Source organism: Candoia aspera, chromosome 2 (assembly GCF_035149785.1).
Source record: "Candoia aspera isolate rCanAsp1 chromosome 2, rCanAsp1.hap2, whole genome shotgun sequence".
Classification (NCBI taxonomy): Eukaryota; Metazoa; Chordata; class Lepidosauria; order Squamata; family Boidae; genus Candoia; species Candoia aspera.
Genome location: NC_086154.1, coordinates 167,451,381 through 167,471,501, shown reverse-complemented (window position 1 = coordinate 167,471,501; position 20,121 = coordinate 167,451,381). Strand labels below are relative to the sequence as shown.

The following is a 20,121-nucleotide window of genomic DNA, read 5'->3' as shown; positions in this document are numbered from 1 at the left end:
AAATCAGGATTATGCTTCTATTACTAGAATTGAATCTGGTGCCACCCTTCCATTTTCTACATTTCAGCAGCCTTTTCAGAGGGAGAAAACCTACTGTTAACCAAGTAAGATTCAGAAACTTTTGCTGATCTATTGTAAATCACCCACAGATTTCAGTAAATCTGAGTCTGCTTCGGTTCATTCTGCTTTCTGTTCATCTTTACTTCTGGAGCAGTAGTTTTCCAATTGTTCTGGGTAATGTGCAGGAATGCCTGTAGTTCCTCTAGAAGACTGGAAACAACAGAAACATCCCTGCAAGAACATCATTCCCTCCACCACTGTTTTTCACCTGCAGTGAAAATCATTGTTCAGTGCCTTCCTAGTTCATGTAATAAAATAATTTGGCCCCACAGGACTGCTCACCCATGGAATCCACGTGCCAGAGCATTCTCAAGATCACCTCCCACATACAAGGGCTCTTTATTTTTTTATAAGAATTTTATTAAATTTCAAGCAAGATAAAAACTACAGAAAAGCAAAAAACTACAAAAAGAAAAAGAAAAAAAGGAACTAAAAAGGGGTAGAGAAAAAAAGTGAAAAAAATTTTTTTAAGTTACAGAAAGAAGTGACTTCTGACTTTTAACAGCAAGGATATACAACATACAAGGGCTCCTTAGTAGAAAAGTCAGTGTGTGTATAACAAGTTCTGACAAAAAAACAGATTGCACCCTAAGGCTCAAACCTCATAAAAATACCTTCTCAATGTTTTACAAACTATAAAATGAATGGAATAAAATATAATTTACTGGAGTCTAAATTATCCTTGCAGAATCCTTTCTCAAATCGCCTTAGTAAAATAGTTTCCATATTTGGATGCCACAGGGAGAGAAAATGCAGATATTTTTTTACAGAAAGCTTAAAAAATTAGAGGCAAACTATACAATACAACAGGTGAAATACGTAGCCTGCAACTGTTCTCCCATCTTGGGGGGCAAGGAGGAAAATGTAATCCCTCCTATGTCCTTTGGCTGGAAAATTTGCACCTGCATAGCAGTAATTTCAGTCCAGATCAATCCACCAAGCTCAAATGACAAACTAAAAAGGGGCCTGGGGGAGTAGCCACATATTTAACTTAGTGTCCATCTTGATCCACACAGGACTTGAACAAAGTCCACCTCACTTAGTAGATCCTCATCCTTGTCCCGAGTTCTCTCTCTCTTTTTCAGATAGAGGCATACAAACATACAGTAGATGTATGGCTGAAAAGACTGAGGAAAAGACTGGGCCAAAGAATGGAGCAAGAAGTACTGAAAGGACAGAAGAGCATGCAAGGTTGTCCAACGCATCTAATTTATTGATACAGAATTTGGTGGCATTTTAGCAAAAAAAGTTTTCAGAATTTTATATAGAACAGAATTCCCGAACTGCATTTCACTCCTCTGCACATGCTCGGACAACAACGCCAAAAAAACAATAGTGGAATAAAGGGGCACTAATAAGATTGGTCTGTGGTTGAAGAAAAGTATCTTCATTTCAACCCTCCAGAGTTAACCGGCAATACATTCAGGCAGCTCCTCACTCTTCCTCCACCAAAGCACTTCTACGTTAAACATAGAATTGACACATGGAACGCAGGTGCTGTCAAAATTACTGGTGGTAGCCACTGACTTAAAAAAATCTGACACGTTACACAGAGGATGTTTCTCTCTATGGCTTTTACAAACTGAAATCCGTTTTCATGAATACTTTACTTTAGGAAAGCTGTACAGATGCTGAGAACAAACAATAGAAAGAATACACTGAATTTTGTGGCCTCCTTGTGAGTACCCAGAGGCATGTAGCTACCCACTGTTTTTAAGATTGCTGGATTACAGTATGTTTGGTCCAACCCAAGGCAAGATTATCATCCTGAAGGAAGGACTGTCTGCACCATCTGACTCAAACCCTTCAGGGGAATCACATGAATGTTATGCTCCAGAATTCATTCAAAACTGTAGGGGCATGTCTGTGGAAACTGAATTTTGAATGTTTTCTGTCTTAAGAACTTCCTATGCATAGAATATTAAGGAAAGGCTCATTAGGGCTTTTTACCTTAATGAGGGTTGAGGTTTGTTGCGGCTTTTACATTTGTGGGAATATTCAAATATTTACTTATTTATTTAATCTGTATTACCCTGAATTTGCAAAAGATTCCTGGTCATTGATAATATGTGGGTCTCTCTATCCCTGAAGTCTGAAATGGTGCAGTCCTGACAATGTTGTACTCTATCATTTATATGCATGTGTAGAATTAGTCTTGTTTGGATTCTGAACAGCGTTCAGCTCATGATAGTCATGATCCCAGCGGTTCTTATAAAACCCCCCTAGATTTGTGATCCAGGATTGCAAGGTGATAACCTAGAGAACCTGAATTTACTTTTAATGGTAATATACAGTAGTAAATTATATGGGTTTAGCCCTTACTTTTCTAGCCTTTCCTTGCATTTCTGCCTTAACCACCAGTATGACAATACTGAAGTCTTGATTGCTATGACAGATAAGGTAAAGCAGGGTGAGCAGAAGACCTCAAGTAAGAACTGGTGTGCAGCGTCATTTTGAAAAATTAGGACTGGTGACTCATTTGATTACGGTATTATTCTTAACTATTCAAAAGATATACAATAACTTCTATGTTACGTTTTGAATACGTATTTCTAGATAGCAACAACTGAAGCTGAAAAGCAGAGAATTACACTGAATATGGAAAAGGATGTCTTCTTTCTAGGGGTGAATTGGACTTTCTGTTATATCTAATGTATAAGCAATTAGCAAATGCACTCCTGTCTGGCTATATGGCTGCTAACCATGAATTCCTACAGGCAACAGAAATGAAAATAAATCTGACTTGAGTCAATGAATAATGAGCACACCGAAGTGTGGAGGCAAGTTCCTTTATCTGCTGCAACAAAGGTTATCTAACTGAGAATGCCTGCTACAAACAGAACTCTCCAAGAAAATCCATTTCAAAGATTATTTATTGCATTTCCAAAGCCAGCAGAAAGCATTTGCTTTAAGTGTTCAAACAAAAGGTGAATCATTGACATTTATTTACCCAAATGAATTTGTGAGTCATTGAAAACTTGACACTGGGGGTATTAAGCATACACCTACTAGTTATTCGTAATTTGCTAATAATTGGGCTAGGTAAAAAAAAAATGAAAAAATAGAAGCTCACTACTTATTGAGGCTACTGCTGCAACACATTATTTTGGAAAGATAGGGAGCTCACAAAACAGAAAGTGGAGGAGAGCTAACAGGAATGGGAAAGCACACAAAAAGGACTAGTATGTTGCACTGCCTTTGACTTTAGGTGGTGTTTCATACCTCACAGCATGAAAGGATCCCCTGTGTCTTCTCAACACCCCCACCTACGCAGCAGAGTCACTAGCTTCTTACTGTATAGTGCATTCGCTTCACAGAGCAAGCCCAGTACTGTGGACACCTCCATTGCCCTGTTCCTCTTACAGACTTAAATAATGGTGCTGATTGGCATATCCATGTGCAGTCGCACTGAATGAACTCCACAGCCCCACCGCCAGTGCAGGGTAACACGCTCATGATGATGACCTAAGCCCAAGGGGAAGGTAACACAACCAGAGATCTTGCCCCCTGCCCTGCCTCCTCCTCTTCTCCCCAGCCAAATTCCTCCTTGGCTTCAGATGGCCGAAACGAACCTTTCCATGTTACTGGAGTAAGTGGTGTGGCGCAGGTAGGCTCCGGGGCTGCTGAGCTGCCCGCTGGCATTGTACCCGTGAGCCAAAGAGCTGTAGGAGCTAGGCGACATCCTGCCATAGAAATCCATCGTGTCATTAGTGATGGGGGGTGAGGTAGGCATTCCTAGGCGGGCAGAAGCCCCAAAGAGGTTATTGTTGCTGCTCTGGGCATAAGACCCTTGGTTAACCTGGAGCTGCTGGGCACTGGGGATCGCGTAAGAGTAAGGCATGGTGTTGTGGGGCCTTGGGAGGCTAGGGGCTGCGGTGCAGGCTTGGCTGGAGTAGGCCGCAGACCCCGCAAAGGAGCAGGCGTTGCCAGGAGAGGGGCTCATGTCCGCGCTGTGCTGCTGGACCAGCTCCGGGCTGGGCTGCGCCATGAGAGGGCCCAGACTGAAGAGGGGCGGCTGGGAGGGGTAGCAGAGAGCAGCGGGAGGGGCGTAGGCTGAGCTCAGCGAAGGCCCGGCGGGCTGGGCGGGGGCCTCGTGCATGTACGCCGGGTAGGTGGAAAGGTCGCTGCGCTTGAAGCGCTTCCTGCGGCGCAAGAAGCTGCCGCTCTCGAACATGTCGCGGGCGTGGGGGTCGAGGGCCCAGTAGCTGCCTTTGCCCGGCCGGCCGGGCTCTCGGGGCACCTTAACGAAGCAGTCGTTGAGCGTGAGGTTGTGGCGGATGCTGTTCTGCCATTTGCGAGGCCCGTCGCGGTAGAAGGGGAAGCGCTCCGTGATGAAGCGGTAGATGCCGCCCAGGGTCAAGCGGCGCTCCGGGGAGTGCGCGATGGCCATGGCGATGAGCGCGATGTAGCTGTACGGGGGCTTCCCGCGCTGCACCGGCCGCTTCCTGCGGCGCCCGATGGGCCGCGACCCCCCAGCCGCAGCCAAGTCTTCCTCCGACGGCTCCGGCTCCACGGCCTCTCCCGGGGGTGCCGGCTCCACTTTCACCAGCGCGGGAAGCCTGGAGGCGGCTTCGGCTTCGCCGTCCGCTCGGCCCACCGCGCAAGCCGACGGCTGAGGGCTTTCAGCCGTCATCCCAGGCTCTGCCCCCGCCCCCGACGGCGACGCAGGTTCCAGGAAATCGACGGGCAACCTTGAGGACGGGGGTGCGCCAGCCTCGCTTTTCCTGGCGGCCGTCGGAAGGAGTATCTTCAAGGCACCCTCGGTCTCGCGGTGATCAAAGAGCGCGAATGCAGGCAGAATTGCAGAGGTCCCCGCGGGCCGGGGCAGCTTTGGAGTCCTCTGTGCTTTGGCGCTGGGGCCTGGGAACTGCTGGGAGAAACCTGGGACGATGACCTTCAGGACCTTCAGCCTCCTCGGCAGTCTGAATCTGCGATGCCCGGCACACCTAAAATGAGGCCGGTCTCCGAGGTCTAGCGGGGCAACGCGCGTTCAGAGCTTCCATCGCTTATCGGCTCAAACGGAGGGCCGGAGCTACTGGCTTCGGGAGGTGGGAAGCGGTCCTGAAATACCTGCCGGGTTCCTGCGATGGAAGAAGCCGGTGGGACAACGCGACGGGAAGACAGCCAATCTCTCCGAAGACGGCGCTCCTCCGAGGCTGGCGACTGGAGGCGCCCCGGGAACGCTCCGTACAGAGACTTGCCGGATCCCCGCCCGGCGCTATTTGAACAACCTCTGGAGAGCTGCAGGCGCACCTTGCCGTGGGAGGAGGCGAGCAACCCCAGCAGAAAGGCACTCTCGAGACAGGGACTCTACTTTGGGGCTGCCTGCGCTCTCTCTGCCGCTGGGCAGCCGTGGGCCGGCACTCCTTTCCAGCTGCCGTGCCTTAAAGGGACGGGTGGAGACAAGCTTGCCCAAGCAGCCTCTCCTGAGCATGCCAGGGGCGCAGCAAACCCACAGGGCTTGTGGAGGGAGGGAGGGGCCTGGCCCAAGGCAGGCAGGAACCGGGAGGGGTTACGTCCCCGGGAAGAAGAGCGGGCGAGCCCTACTGCCAGGTTTCCCCCGCCTTAGAAGGAGCCCCGCCGAGAGACGCCTCAAGTAGTGACAGCCACCCGCGGGCGCCCGGGGCAAACCCTGGTGAAAGGAGCGCAGCGGGGCTCTTCCGGCGGTCGAGGGTCGTGGGACGCTGCCCTCTCAGGCAGGGACATTTGGGGACCGTTTCCCACGTGTTGCAGCAATAAAGCTCATTTTGCTCTAGAAGCAAGTGAGGAGGCTGGGTTGGTTAGCCACAGTCCCTTCAACTCCAGTTCTCATGTTTAATTCTCTAAACAGAATTCCATGCCATCGTTGTTGTTTTGGGGCCTGGTTCAGAAGATATTCTACTAAATGGGGAGGAGGGTGGTCCCCCTTTCACTAGTGGAGGACCTCACATCTCTAGCAGAGTTCTCTTTGAAGTATGTCTGACTCTGCTCAATAGGATTATCGCCAAAAAGTGTGCAGTGATATATGAAACCTTAGGCCGGTAATGTTACAGCTACTTATCTGAAATATTCAACCTGACTGAATTTAGCAGAACTGACCCCCGAATAGACACCGTTCAGGTTGCACTCTTCATTTCTTTTGTTTGCTGAGCAACCACTCCATCCTGCTGCAATCACTCATCAGGTCTTCCGCAAATGGTTGCTTTAACAAAATCAGTCTCAGTTGCTGAGATCAGGCCAGCAGATTGAGGCAAGGGCCTATATGCCTGCCCTTTCTCTTCAAGAGAAAAAATGGATCAGGGCAGAGGTAAGCAAATACTTCTCTCTTTCTCACCTGTTGCAGTGCTCAGGAATGAGAATGTCTCCTTCCTGGTCTTCTACTCAGTTTTCCCACCGTTTTCAGGGACTGGGTGTCTGATTGGTGTGTGATACCACAGAATTTAATCAAGGCACAGGAATCTTTTTGTTTAATGTTTAGTTTCAATTAAAGGAAAGCTGACCAATAGTGGAGTTGGGATGTCTTCTTTGTAGAAAGAAAATTGTAACTTGAAATAATAATAATAACAACAGCGACATTTTAATACTAGACGTGTGTAGGGGGATATAAACCAGTGAAATTGATGGACAGATGTTTCTGCATAGATATGTATAACATCGGGTAAATGTATCATTTTCTGCCCTCAGATACATTCTCATGTAGCGTTTTGAAAGGGGATGAGACAAAATTGTAGAAAATAGTTCGTTTTTTGGATCTTGCAAAAAGGAGATTCCCAGGTTAGAAGCAGATGAGGCCAACAGTCACACAGTGAGGACAGGAGCAGCTCTGTTCAAGCCTTGGCTTTCTAGGAGCAGTTGTCCCATCACCTCACTGAAAAGAATTGTAAAAATATTTATGTTTCTTTGCAACCATAACATCCAAAGCAGGTCACAAGAATAGCAAAAACACATAAGACTGCACAGTTCATAGCAATCAAACCACACATTCCATGAACTCTAATAACAGCACTGCAGCATGAATGTTGGAAATGCAAACTCTCTTATTCCTTTCAGTGAATAAACTGTAGAAGTTCTCACTTTCTTTCATCTCCTGTTTGAATAGGATTCAATTTGGCTAGGATGTGAAAAGGTGAATTGGAATCTTCTCATTCCACCCTGTCAGAATAACATGTGAACGCAACTAGAATGAACAAATTGCCCCAAAGAAGTAAAACCCTATGGTGCCTAAGAGGCTGAGGTGTGAACCTGATAAATCCCTGGTCTATCTCACAAAGTTGTTATAAGGATTCCTGGATTAATGTGTATGGAAAGTATACTGAATGGTTTAAGCTCATTTGATGGCTTAAATTTGAAAAGACGTGTATAGATGGCAGAATTGTGATATGACTGTGTAAATGTAGGTTCTTTCAAATTGTTATGGGGCACTGTTCCTTGTCTGGCTGAAGGCTGCTAATGCAAGGATAATGAAATACAATAAAAACAAGCCAACAATGCATCAAAAAACACAACAAGAATAACAAAGTAGTAGATAAAGCAATAAAAAAGAACTGCAATAAAAACACAAAGAGATCAGTAGGAACAATAAGTATACTATAATGCAAAGCCACCATGATTAAGTTTGCAATCCAAACAGCAACTTTTTCCAACCCTGGTGCCCTGCAAATGTGTTAGATTATGCCTGCCATCATCTCTACCCTTTATTTATCAAATTTCTCTGCCGTCCATCTTGTACACGACGACTCTGGGCAGCTTACAGACCATAAAATAACAATAAAAACAATACAATATAAAATTGATATAAATATAAATATACATAAATATAAAAGTACAAAAGTATTAAGTGTAAAATTCAAGATGGTAATGGGCCTTAATAAAATCTTATCCTTGGCAATATACTAAATGGTAAAGATTTCTTTGTGTGAAAGTCAGTTTCTGGTTATTACATGGGCGCACCCGTGTACTTTTCATGGCAATCATGCAAGAATTTCATTGCCATTGCCATTATCCACACTACACTCCTCTGAGTCACAGTAACCTGAATGACAGCCTACAATCTGCAGTGACATTGAGCAGGAATTTAAACCTCTTCAGTCCTTATCTCACACTTTAATAGCTACATTCGCCTTTAAAAGTTCTTCATTTTACCTCTGTTGTGCCCACAATAGCAAGAATTTTTAATGATCTCTTTTTTGGCTGGTATTCTTATTTCATGATTGGTGATGGTCCCCAAGGAAGCCCCAGATCAAGCATAGTGTTGCTGGTTTCCACACACACACTTATTTCAGGGGGACCAAAACGATTTTCCTTTATAAGAATGCAGTAGTGAATGTGTCGTGGTTGCCTTAACATCACAATGAGCTATACGAAAACTAATAGACCAAAAAGGAGCCCCTTTCACTGGGCCAGAATGCCTGACTTTTCAAAGCATTCTGATCAGGAGTTTTCCAGAATCATCTGCTCACTTGCTTAGTCTGATCCCAATCACTTATCCCCCAAAACAATACTTTTAATTTCAGTGGGATTTGCTTCAAGTGCGAAACATTACCAATGTCTCTCTACTGACAAGTAAAGCCCAATGGATTCTAAGCCACTTACTTGCAAGTAAACAGGCACCAGCTTCAGTATTAGTCTTGAACAGCAAATCTTAAGTATTTCAATATGATTGGTGTGAATTAATTCAATATACAAATATCCTTTTACCAGGACAATCTGAGTTTTAACTAGCCTACTAGTTAGCTTTTAACTAATCTTATAAACTAATCCACTAGTTTTTAATCAAGATAATATAACTAACCCAGGAACTAGTTCTGATCATTCTAACTCTAGACCTGTCAGCTTCTTTTGGACAGATATATCTAGAGAAGCTAGAAAGAAGCTGAGGCCCAGGCTCCGAGGAAGGAAGAACGTGTGCCATAAAAAGAAGAGGCAAATCTTGGTGGTTATTTGGGGCAGGAAGGAGGGGGGGAGTGATATTCATATGATAAAATTCACGGTACAAGACAGAAGCCTTGCATTGGGATAAAAGCCAGATTTACTCCCATTTAAAGTAGACCTTATCAAATAGGACTTCATAAATCCAGACTTCATCCTGGTCCATGTTGAATTTCACCTATACAGTCCTGGGTGGAAGTCCCTTTACACGAACGTTTCTATTGGATCTATTGGATTTAAGCTATTAATAATGTGAACTCTTCAAAAACTCACGAATGTACCGATTCTCCGTGAATTGATTTGTTGAGTTTAATACTGTATTCTAATATTCAGAAGTATATCTGATTCCCGCCGATTCTAACAGGACATTCTGGAAGACTCCGCCACCGAAAGTCCGCGCCCCACGCTGCACGGCCCGAGGGATTCTCGCGAGGTGCGTGCAGATCCACAGCCGCGACCCGACAAACGTCTTTAGGAGACCGGGATCGCTTCCGCTTGCGGGTGGGCAAAGTGGGGGGAAATCTCCCGGTGATCATTCTGTAAACTTGATTTTACAGACGGTCATTTTTTGAGTTGCATCGAGCCCTTCCAGTTTATACTTTACGGGAAGTACGCTCCAGCTGAAAAGCAAACTTCGGCGGCTTTCTCTCGCCCACCACAGCCGGCCGATCTGGCTCAAGACCCTTTCGAGGTCCTTCACGTTAAGTAATCAAATCGCTGTCAGGCGGCCGGGAAGCGCGTTTTGCCCCTTTATTTTGGGAACAGAAATAAATACACCGAGATTCGTTCACGATAACATCGAAAAACGAAATATATTTAGACCCAAAGATCAACGATTTCAAAGGCAGTCAAAACCGTGGAGCGACCTTGCACAGCGAGCGAACCCCTTTCCAGGACAGAAAAAGGCAAGGCTCCAGATTTCTTGCCGACAGAAATCACATTCCCCCCCCCACCCCACCCTGTGTGCATAAAGGTTTTCCGGACTGGGTTTGAAGTTTTTGTATCTTGTACCTCTCTTGCATAAACAAGCCTTGGGAATAAAACCGATTTTAATTTTTCTTTTAGTCCACGTGGCTGTGCGGATCAGCAGCCCCCAGAAGGTTGCTGAATGGGGCTCCGCTGCTCCTGGAACTGCCCTTCGGGCGCGGTGCTTCAAAGAAGCGTTTGCCGCCGCTCTCCCGGGACCCCTCGTCGGAGCGGAAAAGGAGGCAAAGGAAGACTGCTAATCGGGGAGGAAAAGTCTGAGCTGCTGGACGCCAGACGGTCCCCAGCCCGGATCCTCAGCCCCCTGCAAGGAAAGCAAAGACCCGATTATTTCGGGGAGGGGGGGTTACTTAGACGCCAAGCCACCTCGGGACCTCCTTCTGCTGCCAGCTGAACTTGTTTGGGTCAGGGATTGTCCCTGGGAGGGGGAGGGAGACATAACCCACCCTACTGACACTCCCGCCCCCCAGTCTCCTCGAAAGGGTTGGAGGGCTCCGGAGACCGTCTCCAGTGGCCTTTTCGGGCCTCGAGGTACAAAACGCCCGGGCTTGCTCTATGTCCCGGCAGATTTAGCTATGGCTTGCGGAGTGACCGTGGGGCGAAAGGAAGAGGATTTCGTGGCATGTTCTTTTCGGGGAGGGAAAAGGAGGAGGACAAGTTCAGTTCCAAGTCGGAGTCCTACAGTCGGCGACTTCTTGCTCACACGACAGCTAAGCTGCTGACGCGCCGGGCTATTTTGCCCTTGCAGAATATCCTGAGAAAGTTTAAGGCAATAAATGGTGGACTGCTCTTTGGCCGAAGCTGGTAGCCTGATTATCCCCCTATAATGATGATTAAACTACTGTAGTGTCTTCTTTGGGGTGTCTTCCCCCCCTAATCTCTAACAACTCGTTTGTTTAAGCAATGAGCTCATTGAAACCTAAATTTCTTAGGAAGAGATGGATTTTAAAAAGCCCTCGCTACATTTGGTCCAAAACTTCTTTCAGTTTACAAAGCGAGCTGGAATCGCGTCCCACCCAGGGAGACCTCTGGCGCTGCAAGCTCCTTTGCTTGGGGCTTAATTCTAGGATGGCTTTTCCGATCGCGCCGAGTGTTTTTCCTCGCGGAGTGGGGAAGGGAAAGAGAGGCAAGTTGTTTCTGGGGCATCTGTGTCCCATATCTATCTTTGTAACTATGGTGCTCAAAGTAATGCCCACGTGCCCAGACTATTAGATATAAATGAAGACACAGCTATTTTGTCATGGACAAGTACATCGAGTTCCTCCCCCCCCACCCTCCGCTTAAAAATATTTAAAGTAGTGTTTATTATTCGAAGAACCCTATTTCTATCTATTCTGGGAATCCCAAGCCCCGCCCTCCTGCTCACCCACCTTACTCCCCACATCCCCACCTCTGTCCATCAGCAACCAAGGGACCCGAATTTGCAATGATTACACTAAACCAAAAGTGACAATGAAGAAGACTGCCCCCCCCATCAAATCTAGATACACATCGGGTTTCCCCCCCAGTCTGAAACCCATTTTTTGGAGAGGGTTTATTGCCCTTTTGGCTGATCCGGTCCCAAATCAAACTCTCAGAGCAGCTCATTTGCCGGGGACGTTCAAACGGACCTAGTAGTTACGACTGGAGGAGCCTTCTTCACTGGCAGACATAACCGTACGCAGAGAGGCGCTCTCTTTTTGAACTTTAAAAGCTTGCTGAAAACCGAGACGGCTATTCCTGTCACTCCAATCACTGCCTCTCGCATTTCTGCTGTAGCATTCAATTCTGTGGTGTTGTGTCGTTTTAAAAAGGGCATCTCTTTCAAATTTCATACATCCTATCATTTTAAACATTAAAAACCATCATATATGTAAGTTTTCCGTTCACAACCAAAGAAAGGCACAAGGAGAGCCTAAGAGACTTGACAAGGAGGCTCCACCATTGAAAAGATCTGGAGAAATCTGACCAGGTAGGCATAAGGTTCAGGCACCAGACTAGAAACTGGGAGACTGTGCGTTCTAGTCCTGCCTTAGGCACGAAGCCAGCTGGGTGACCTTGGGCCAGTCACTCTCTCTCAGCCCTGAGAAAGAGGCAAGGGCAAACCACTTCTGAAAACCCTTGCCAAGAAAACTGCAGGGACTAGTCCAGACAGTTTCCAGGAGTCAACAATGACTCCAAGGGACCAAAAAGAAAAGAAAAAAAAGGGGGGGGGTAAACTCTGAGCAGCACATTTGTCCAATGTCTATTTAGCTCTTCCAGGCAGCACTGGCAGAAAGTGCCAATGGTCAGTCTCTTTTATTTCCACAGGAGCATTAGCAAGATCTCTCTTCCGCAACAACACAAAACAATTGAATAATATTATTCAGTAAGTAATAGATGTCAATGAGCCTCTGCTGGAGGTGGGGAGGGAAGGTCATTTTTACAAAACCAAGAGGTCATTTATCTGATGTATGTAATGTTAAATACTTTTTATTTTTAAAAAATTGGGACTTGCTAATGTTTTACATACATTTGTTTTACATAATGTTTACATGAAGTTTTACATACATTTAAAAAACATCCTATGCCATATGTGCAAGGAGAGGGAAGTAAGAGATTAACAATGTAATCCTCTGTCAGACTAATCAGAATTAAGCCCCACAGAGTTAGCAGTATGATTCAGAGACACAAACTATTTCAATACTTTAAAAAAATTAATCCTGGATAAGCTTTATTATTATTATTATTATTATTATTATTTAGAGCCACTGTTTTTCCCTAGCCCCAACCCCAACCCTAGTGGAAAACTTCATTCAACTGAGCTTTTGTTATCTTGCTGCTTGCTTTCCCTCAGAAAGTCTGGAAGTGCCCCTTATGTAGCTTGGCATGGCAATAGCTGGAGTTCAATCAAGTTACTTGGAACTGTTGAACTTTTTTCCGTTATAGCATTTCTCCACTGGGACAATTCTAATTTTCAGTGGTATCAATCAATGAATTCTAGCCTGCTGGAATGGTCCATACCTTTTAAGATGAGAATTGTGACAGTGGAGAAGTGCAAATACAAATCAAAGCACCATTCACAGGGGCTGGTGTCCGAAGTGGGCATTTGGGGGCCACCGTTAAGGTCCACACTGCAGGAAGGGTTCCACTGTAGAATCCCAAGTTGCCTGGCACAGGTTCTCATCTTAATCCTTGAAGGTGGCACCAGTTCACTTTCTCTTTGTGAGGGAAGAGGGCTACTTCTGTTTGCAGCAGCTAGTCAAATTCGGTTGAGTTAGAAGTTCAGCAGCTTCTGACCTGGTTAGCATTTTGATGAGAGGCCACTAAAACATTCTGGAAAAAGCTAAATTGAAATGCAGTAAACAAACCAACAAAGAAACCCAGGAAAAGGCAATAGAAAAACACTCTCAGGTTCTTGCCAAGAAAACTGCGTGCGTGTATGAGCTGAAGAAGACGTTGCCTTTCTTCTTCCCAAGATGGTGATGTGGGTTGGGAGAAGTGAAGCAGAGAGGCTGTGGCAAAAGCAATGAAGATGAGAGAGTTCACAAAGGAACAGTTTTGGAATGCCAGTTGACTGTGAGGCAGCTATACCTACATACATCAAGACGTCTGGGGCAATTTCAGGAGGTTCTGAACACACCCAGTGGGATTTTGACACATGACAATGGTTAATGGACCAGGTACTTGGCATCTTGCATGACCACACAACCCCCTTGTCTCCCCTTCCTTTTTTCTCCCACTGCCTCATCTCTATGTATGTATGGAAGGCTCCTTCAAAGTGTCCGCCTTTTCCTTAAGCACTATTCAAAAACTGTTCTTACAGTCTGAGTTGTTAATCAACATTGCCTAGATACACAATCAGCAACATTTTCATTTTTAAGGTTTCGCTCCTGATTTCCATTCGGTGGTGGATACAGTTGCTGAACATCCAGTAGCAGCTGAGTGGGCAATTGGAGCTCGGAAGCCCTGAGAATCAAATTCCTTTGGCAGGTAGAGAAAAGGGTCCCGATCTATTTAAATCCTACCTGTAATGATTGCCTAAACCCAAATACTCAGTCTCACAAGCTCGGGCTTAAAGATAACTGATTTATTAAAGGAATAGTATGCAAATACAGAGAAAGCTGAGAATGAGCAAAAGCGCGCCAAATACAAACTTAAAAGCCTTGCTTGTGGGCAGGTCCCGCCCGATCGCCCGTCAGGACGCTCCCCCTCCCAGGTGCTGAATGCCGTTAGATGCGCCTGGGAAAGTAACCTTGAACAGGAGCGCAAACCCAAACATGCATTCCAAGCCCTCAAAACAAGGGAGGGCAACAGAATGGAAAAACCCCGGGTGAAGGGATACGGAACAGAGAATGACATGTGAAACGTTACAATGTTAACCAGACATTAGAATGTGAACATGACATATTGCCCCCCCAAAAGAAATTAGGGAGCCGGTTTGTCAGGATAGGCAGAGTGAAATTGGGCTACGAGACGAGGAGAATGCACGTCTGGGGCAGCAACCCATTCAGGATGAGGGAAATGTTTCCAGCGGACGAGGTATTGTAGAGTAGAGCGCTGGCGTCTGGAATCGAGAATAGATGCCACCTCGAAGTGTTGCTGGTTGTCGATCATGAGGGGAGGTGGAGGAGTGGGTTGTGGATGCCAACGGTCCGATGACAGGCAGGGTTTGAGTAAGCTGCAATGGAAAACAGGATGTAAACGTTTAAGGTTGTGAGGTAAATCGAGTTTAAACGTAACAGGGTTGAGCTGAGCAACAATTGAAAAAGGACCGACAAATTTAGGACCAAGTTTCTTAGAGGGTTGCGGGGACTTGATAAACTTAGTTGATAAGTAGACTTTATCCCCGACTGCAAAGGATGGTTCTGGGGAACGCTTTGCATCAGCATGGCGTTTATAGGCAGCTTGGGCATGTTGGAGGGCAAGTAGAATATTAGACCATGAGTCTTTGAGAGAGTCCGCCCAGCCAGCGAGGGTGGCTGGGAGCGGTTGAGGATGAGGAAGTTCAGGAATGGGAACAAATTCGCGTCCAAAAACTGTTTTAAAGGGAACTTGACCAGTGGTTTGATGAATGGAATTGTTGTAAGCGACCTCAGCAAATGGGAGTAGATCGACCCAGTTGTCTTGCTGGTAGTTAACAAATGCTCTGAGGTATTGCTCTAAGGTAGAATTAACAGCCTCTGTAGATCCGTCCGTTTCTGGATGCCAAGCAGTAGAAAGTGATTGTTTCGTACCCAGAAGTTTCAAAAATGCGCGCCAAAATTGTGACGTAAATTGTGTGCCTCTGTCACTCACCAAACGGGCGGGGATACCGTGGAGACGGTACACGTGGATGAGGAAGAGGCGTGCCAGCTGTTGCGCGGTAGGGATAGAAGCGCAGGGGATAAAGTGGGCTTGTTTGGAGAAAAAGTCTTTGACGACCCAAATGACAGTTTTGCGTTGACTAGGGGGTAGATCAACGATAAAATCCATGGAGATATCCTGCCAAGGGACCGACGGAGTGGCTACGGGTTGAAGGAGACCCTGGGGTTTGCCCGGTTTGCGCTTTATCGCCGCACATACCGGGCACGCAGTGACATATTCTTTTAAGTCTTTGAGTAAAGTTGGCCACCAGAATTGCCGGCGAACGAGGTGCAAAGTTTTCACGTAGCCGAAATGCCCAGCTAGCTTGTCATCGTGGCAGCGTTGTAGTATGGTTTTCCGCATAGCTGCGGGTACATAGAGACGATCGTTGCGCCAGGCAAGATCATCGGTGAAAGTTAACATGTGTCGGTTGGCTTGCAACCAAGTATCCGTTTTAAGGTGGGAGAGCAACTGTTGTTGCAAATCGGAGGGAATTGACAAGGGAGGTGAGCTGCTGGAAGGCGGAGCGGCTGGAGGCGGAGTCGATTGTGCTCGAGTCTGGCTGCGAGTCACTGCTGCCAGACTTAATTGTTTGTCGGTCCAGACGGTGCCTTGGACCGTTGGCCCTGGGCCATCATCTTGGGGTCTGCGCGAGAGTGCATCAGCCAAAAAGTTTTTCTTGCCTGGTATAAATTTAAGAGTGAAGTCAAAGCGGCTGAAGAACTCAGCCCAGCGCAGCTGTTTGGGACTGAGTTTTCGGCTGGTGCTTAGAGCTTCCAGGTTTTTATGGTCAGTCCAGACTTCAAAAGGGTTGGAAGTACCTTCCAATAGGTGTCGCCACGTCTCTAAAGCCGTTTTCACAGCAAAAGCCTCCTTTTCCCAAACGTGCCAACGTCTCTCTGTTTCAGTGAATTTGCGAGAGAGGTAGGCACAGGGTTTTAAAGCGCCAGATTGGTCAGATTGTAACAAAATTGCGCCTATGGAAAAATCCGAAGCATCGACTTGTACAACGAAGGGTTGAGAGGGGTTTGGATGCTGTAAAATTGGTTCGGTGGTAAAAAGTTGTTTGAGCGTTTGGAACGCTTGCTGACAGGCTGGAGTCCATTTAAGGAGCGCGCCTGGGTTCTTCGAACGTCGCGTATCCCCCTGTCCTTTAGTTTTTAACAGTTCAGTAAGGGGGAGGGCGATTTCTGCAAAATTTTGGGCGAATGCCCGATAGAAATTAGAGAATCCAAGGAAACTTTGTAATTGTCTCCTGGTACGGGGAGGCTCCCATGCTACAATAGCTTCTACTTTTGCAGGGTCCATTTCAATGCCCTGAGCTGAAATTCGGTAGCCTAGGTAATCAATTTGCGATTGATGAAACGCACATTTTGACAGTTTTGCGTACAACTCTGCTTTTTCCAATTTAGCCAGTACCTGACGCACCAAGTGGATATGTTCTGACATGGTTTCAGTATAAATCAATACATCATCCAAATATACTAGTACCCCCTTAAATAGGTGGTCATGCAAGACCTCATTGATTAACTGCATAAAAACCCCGGGTGCCCCAGATAAACCGAATGGTAAAACTTTATATTGGAAAGCCCCAAGGGGACAGTTGAACGCTGTTTTCCACTCATCCCCCTCTCTTATGCGAATGCGAAAGTAAGCTTCTCTCAAATCCAGTTTTGAGAAAATTTTACCTCTGGCCAGATGTGATAACATATCTTTGATCAGGGGCAAAGGATATTTATTTAATATTGAGACCGCATTGAGCCCGCGGAAATCGGTACAAAGCCTTAATGACCCATCCTTTTTTGGCCTGAATAGGACAGGAGCTCCTACCGGGGAATTAGCAGGCTCAATGAAACCCCTAGCCAGATTTTTGTCAATGAACTCCCTTAGCGTGGTAAGCTCTTTGGGAGACATGGGGTATATTTTTGGGTGAGGCAATTTGACATTTGGTAAAAACTCAATGGCGCAGTCCGTTTTTCGGTGGGGTGGCAAGCGATCTGCTTCCTTTTCCCCAAATACTTCAGCAAAATCTTGGTACTGATTGGGTAGCCCCTCAAGAGGTTGAAGCGTTTGTACAGTGGTATACGCTACCCCTCCACCCTCCATGTCCTCCAATAGGTCCTTTTCGGGTACTTTGTAAAATCCATCCGCAAACGTCACAGTTCTATGCAGCCAGTTGATGAAAGGGTTTTGTTGCACAAACCAAGGCATCCCCAAAATTACCAGAGGACCCCCCACTGGAGCTACCACAAATGGCAGCTTTTCCTGATGGGAGCCCATCTGCAAGGCGACCAGTCCCGTGGAAAGATTAACTGCTTTCCCTCCCGCCATAGTTCCATCCAACTGGGTGAAAATCATGGGTCTTGGCAAAGGGAACGTGGGCAGTTCCAGGGCCGCTACGACATCAGGGTGCATTAGAGAACGGGAGCAACCCGAGTCTAGCATGGCCCACACTTCCACCGTTTTGGTTTGTGAGCCCAGCTTAAGTTTAACAGTCAGTGTGGGAAAGTTTCCACTCACCGAATCATGGTTACGCCCGGTTTCTTCCACCTGCCCTAGGGCGCCCTTCAGGGCAGGTGGTAGGCTTTTCCCGCCGGCTGCTCGAATTGCAACTCTTCCTCCTCTTCTCCGAAGGGTAGGTCGGGGGGGTCCAGTTCCGCGAGGGCTGCCTTCAGTTTTCGCGGTGGAGCAGGAGCAGGCGTCTTTATCGCGGGTTTCGTCTGTCGTTCCTCTGGACGGCGTCTCGGGCACGACGTGGCTCGATGCCCTTCTTTTCCACATCGGAGGCACTGACCCTTGGAGAACCGTTGCTCCCTCTCTTCTTCCCAGGTTTTCGGTTTGGGGCGGCTGGCAAGTCCAGATGCGCGCGCTCCTCTAGCGAGACGTGTTTGTCTAAGCTCTTTGGTATGGGCATAGGTTCGTAGGGCATTTTCTGCGCTTCCCGCCAACTGAATCCACCCATATAGCGTTTTGGGATCATCTCTGCCCAGAGCCCATCGAAGGATTTCGGGTTCAAGCCCCTGCTTGAACAATTCGATGATTGTTGGCTCAGACCAGTCTTCCACTTTTCCTGCCAAGGCTTTAAACTCCAACGCATATTTGGCAACTGAGAGGGACCCTTGGTAAAGTTTCCGCAGGTCATTTTTAGCCGTTTCTTGAGCTAGGGGGTCTTCGAAATGCTCTTTAAGTGCCCACAAAAATTCATCGAAGTCCTCTAACTCAGTTGCCTCAGCTTGGCACAGTTGCACATACCAATCCGCTGCCCTTCCTCTCAGCTTGTTGGCAATGAAATTGACCTTGCCGTGTTCAGACCGAAAGTTCCGACCCCAATCTTCCATATAATGCTTGGCATTCGTAATAAAGAAGGAGAGCGTTGCGGGATCCCCATCAAACTTCACTCCAAATGGTGGGAAGGTTCTTGCCGGCTCAGCTGGCTGTGGCGGTGCCGCGAATGACAGCGTACGCCGAGCCCCCACAAGTGGTCGATCCCTAGGAGGTCTTGCCTCTCGCTCTCCCCTTTGATGGGCTGATCGAGTCTTACTTCTCCCCCGGGTCGACAGGGTGCTGTGCCTGGGGTACTGTGACGGCTCTTCCTCCCAATCCTCCGGGGTGGGCTCTGCCTCTCTGGGCTGATCCTCTCTGGGTAGATCCTTGAGGATCGTTACTATTAAATCCATTTTATCTTCCAATGCCCTCATACGGGCCGGAGTGACCGGCTCCTCCGGGGGTTGGTTGGTTATCACCACCTTCGGTGACAGAGGGACTTCGTGCTCCCAGGCCAATTGGGGAGACCCCCTCCCCGTGGTTCTTTCCATAACAGATCTCTGTTCACTCCTGAGACTCTCCTGTATGGATGTCAACAGCTCGTCCAATTGGGTATCTCGCAACTCCCGACGTGCTGCTCTTTGCGCTCTCGAGGTTAGCGCTGGCCGGCTTTTGACCACCTCCCGCTCTTCTTCGCCTCCCTCACTTACGCGAAGTTGAGGTTCTGTCATCGCTAGCGTTCCCTCTTATCCAGGGATTGGATGGGGCCAGCGGAAAATGTAAAAAATGATTCTCAGCTTTATGTAATGATTGCCTAAACCCAAATACTCAGTCTCACAAGCTCGGGCTTAAAGATAACTGATTTATTAAAGGAATAGTATGCAAATACAGAGAAAGCTGAGAATGAGCAAAAGCGCGCCAAATACAAACTTAAAAGCCTTGCTTGTGGGCAGGTCCCGCCCGATCGCCCGTCAGGACGCTCCCCCTCCCAGGTGCTGAATGCCGTTAGATGCGCCTGGGAAAGTAACCTTGAACAGGAGCGCAAACCCAAACATGCATTCCAAGCCCTCAAAACAAGGGAGGGCAACAGAATGGAAAAACCCCGGGTGAAGGGATACGGAACAGAGAATGACATGTGAAACGTTACAATGTTAACCAGACATTAGAATGTGAACATGACACTACCTCAGTTAAGCCACTCCACTCATCTGATGGTGAGCTGCAGCTCATGAAAGCTTATAATAAAATTTGTTAGTCTTAAAAAGTGCTACCAGACTCTTTCTGAGGGCTTTCCTTCTACAATAGCCCTATTTCATTCAATATCTTGCAAACCACCCAAGAGTTTACTGCAGTTCATTGCTCATTTTTTATTGGAAGTTTTCCCTCAATTTTTTGCAGCCTGGCCCAAATGCTTTGTGTGAGTGGCAACTTGGGCTGGATTTTCAACACCACGGATAGGAATCCAGCAGATCTAATCCAGTGAGCTGTTTTGCATGTTGTTCTTACTTAGTCAGATGTGGCTAGCTTCCACTTCCTGTGTGG

At 46.9% G+C, this 20,121-nt stretch overlaps 1 protein-coding gene across 1 annotated transcript; it reads right to left on the bottom strand.

Annotated features, from left to right (window-relative positions):
* Positions 1–3,673: 3,673 nt before the first annotated feature.
* On the bottom strand, positions 3,674–9,563 carry FOXE1 (forkhead box E1). Its single transcript, XM_063296616.1, has 4 exons — positions 9,390–9,563; positions 5,374–5,503; positions 5,191–5,283; positions 3,674–5,091 (listed from the first exon to the last, which is right to left on the bottom strand). The coding sequence occupies exons 1-4, from the start codon at positions 9,561–9,563 to the stop codon at positions 3,674–3,676; spliced, it is 1,815 nt and encodes a 604-aa protein (XP_063152686.1).
* Positions 9,564–20,121: the final 10,558 nt, after the last annotated feature.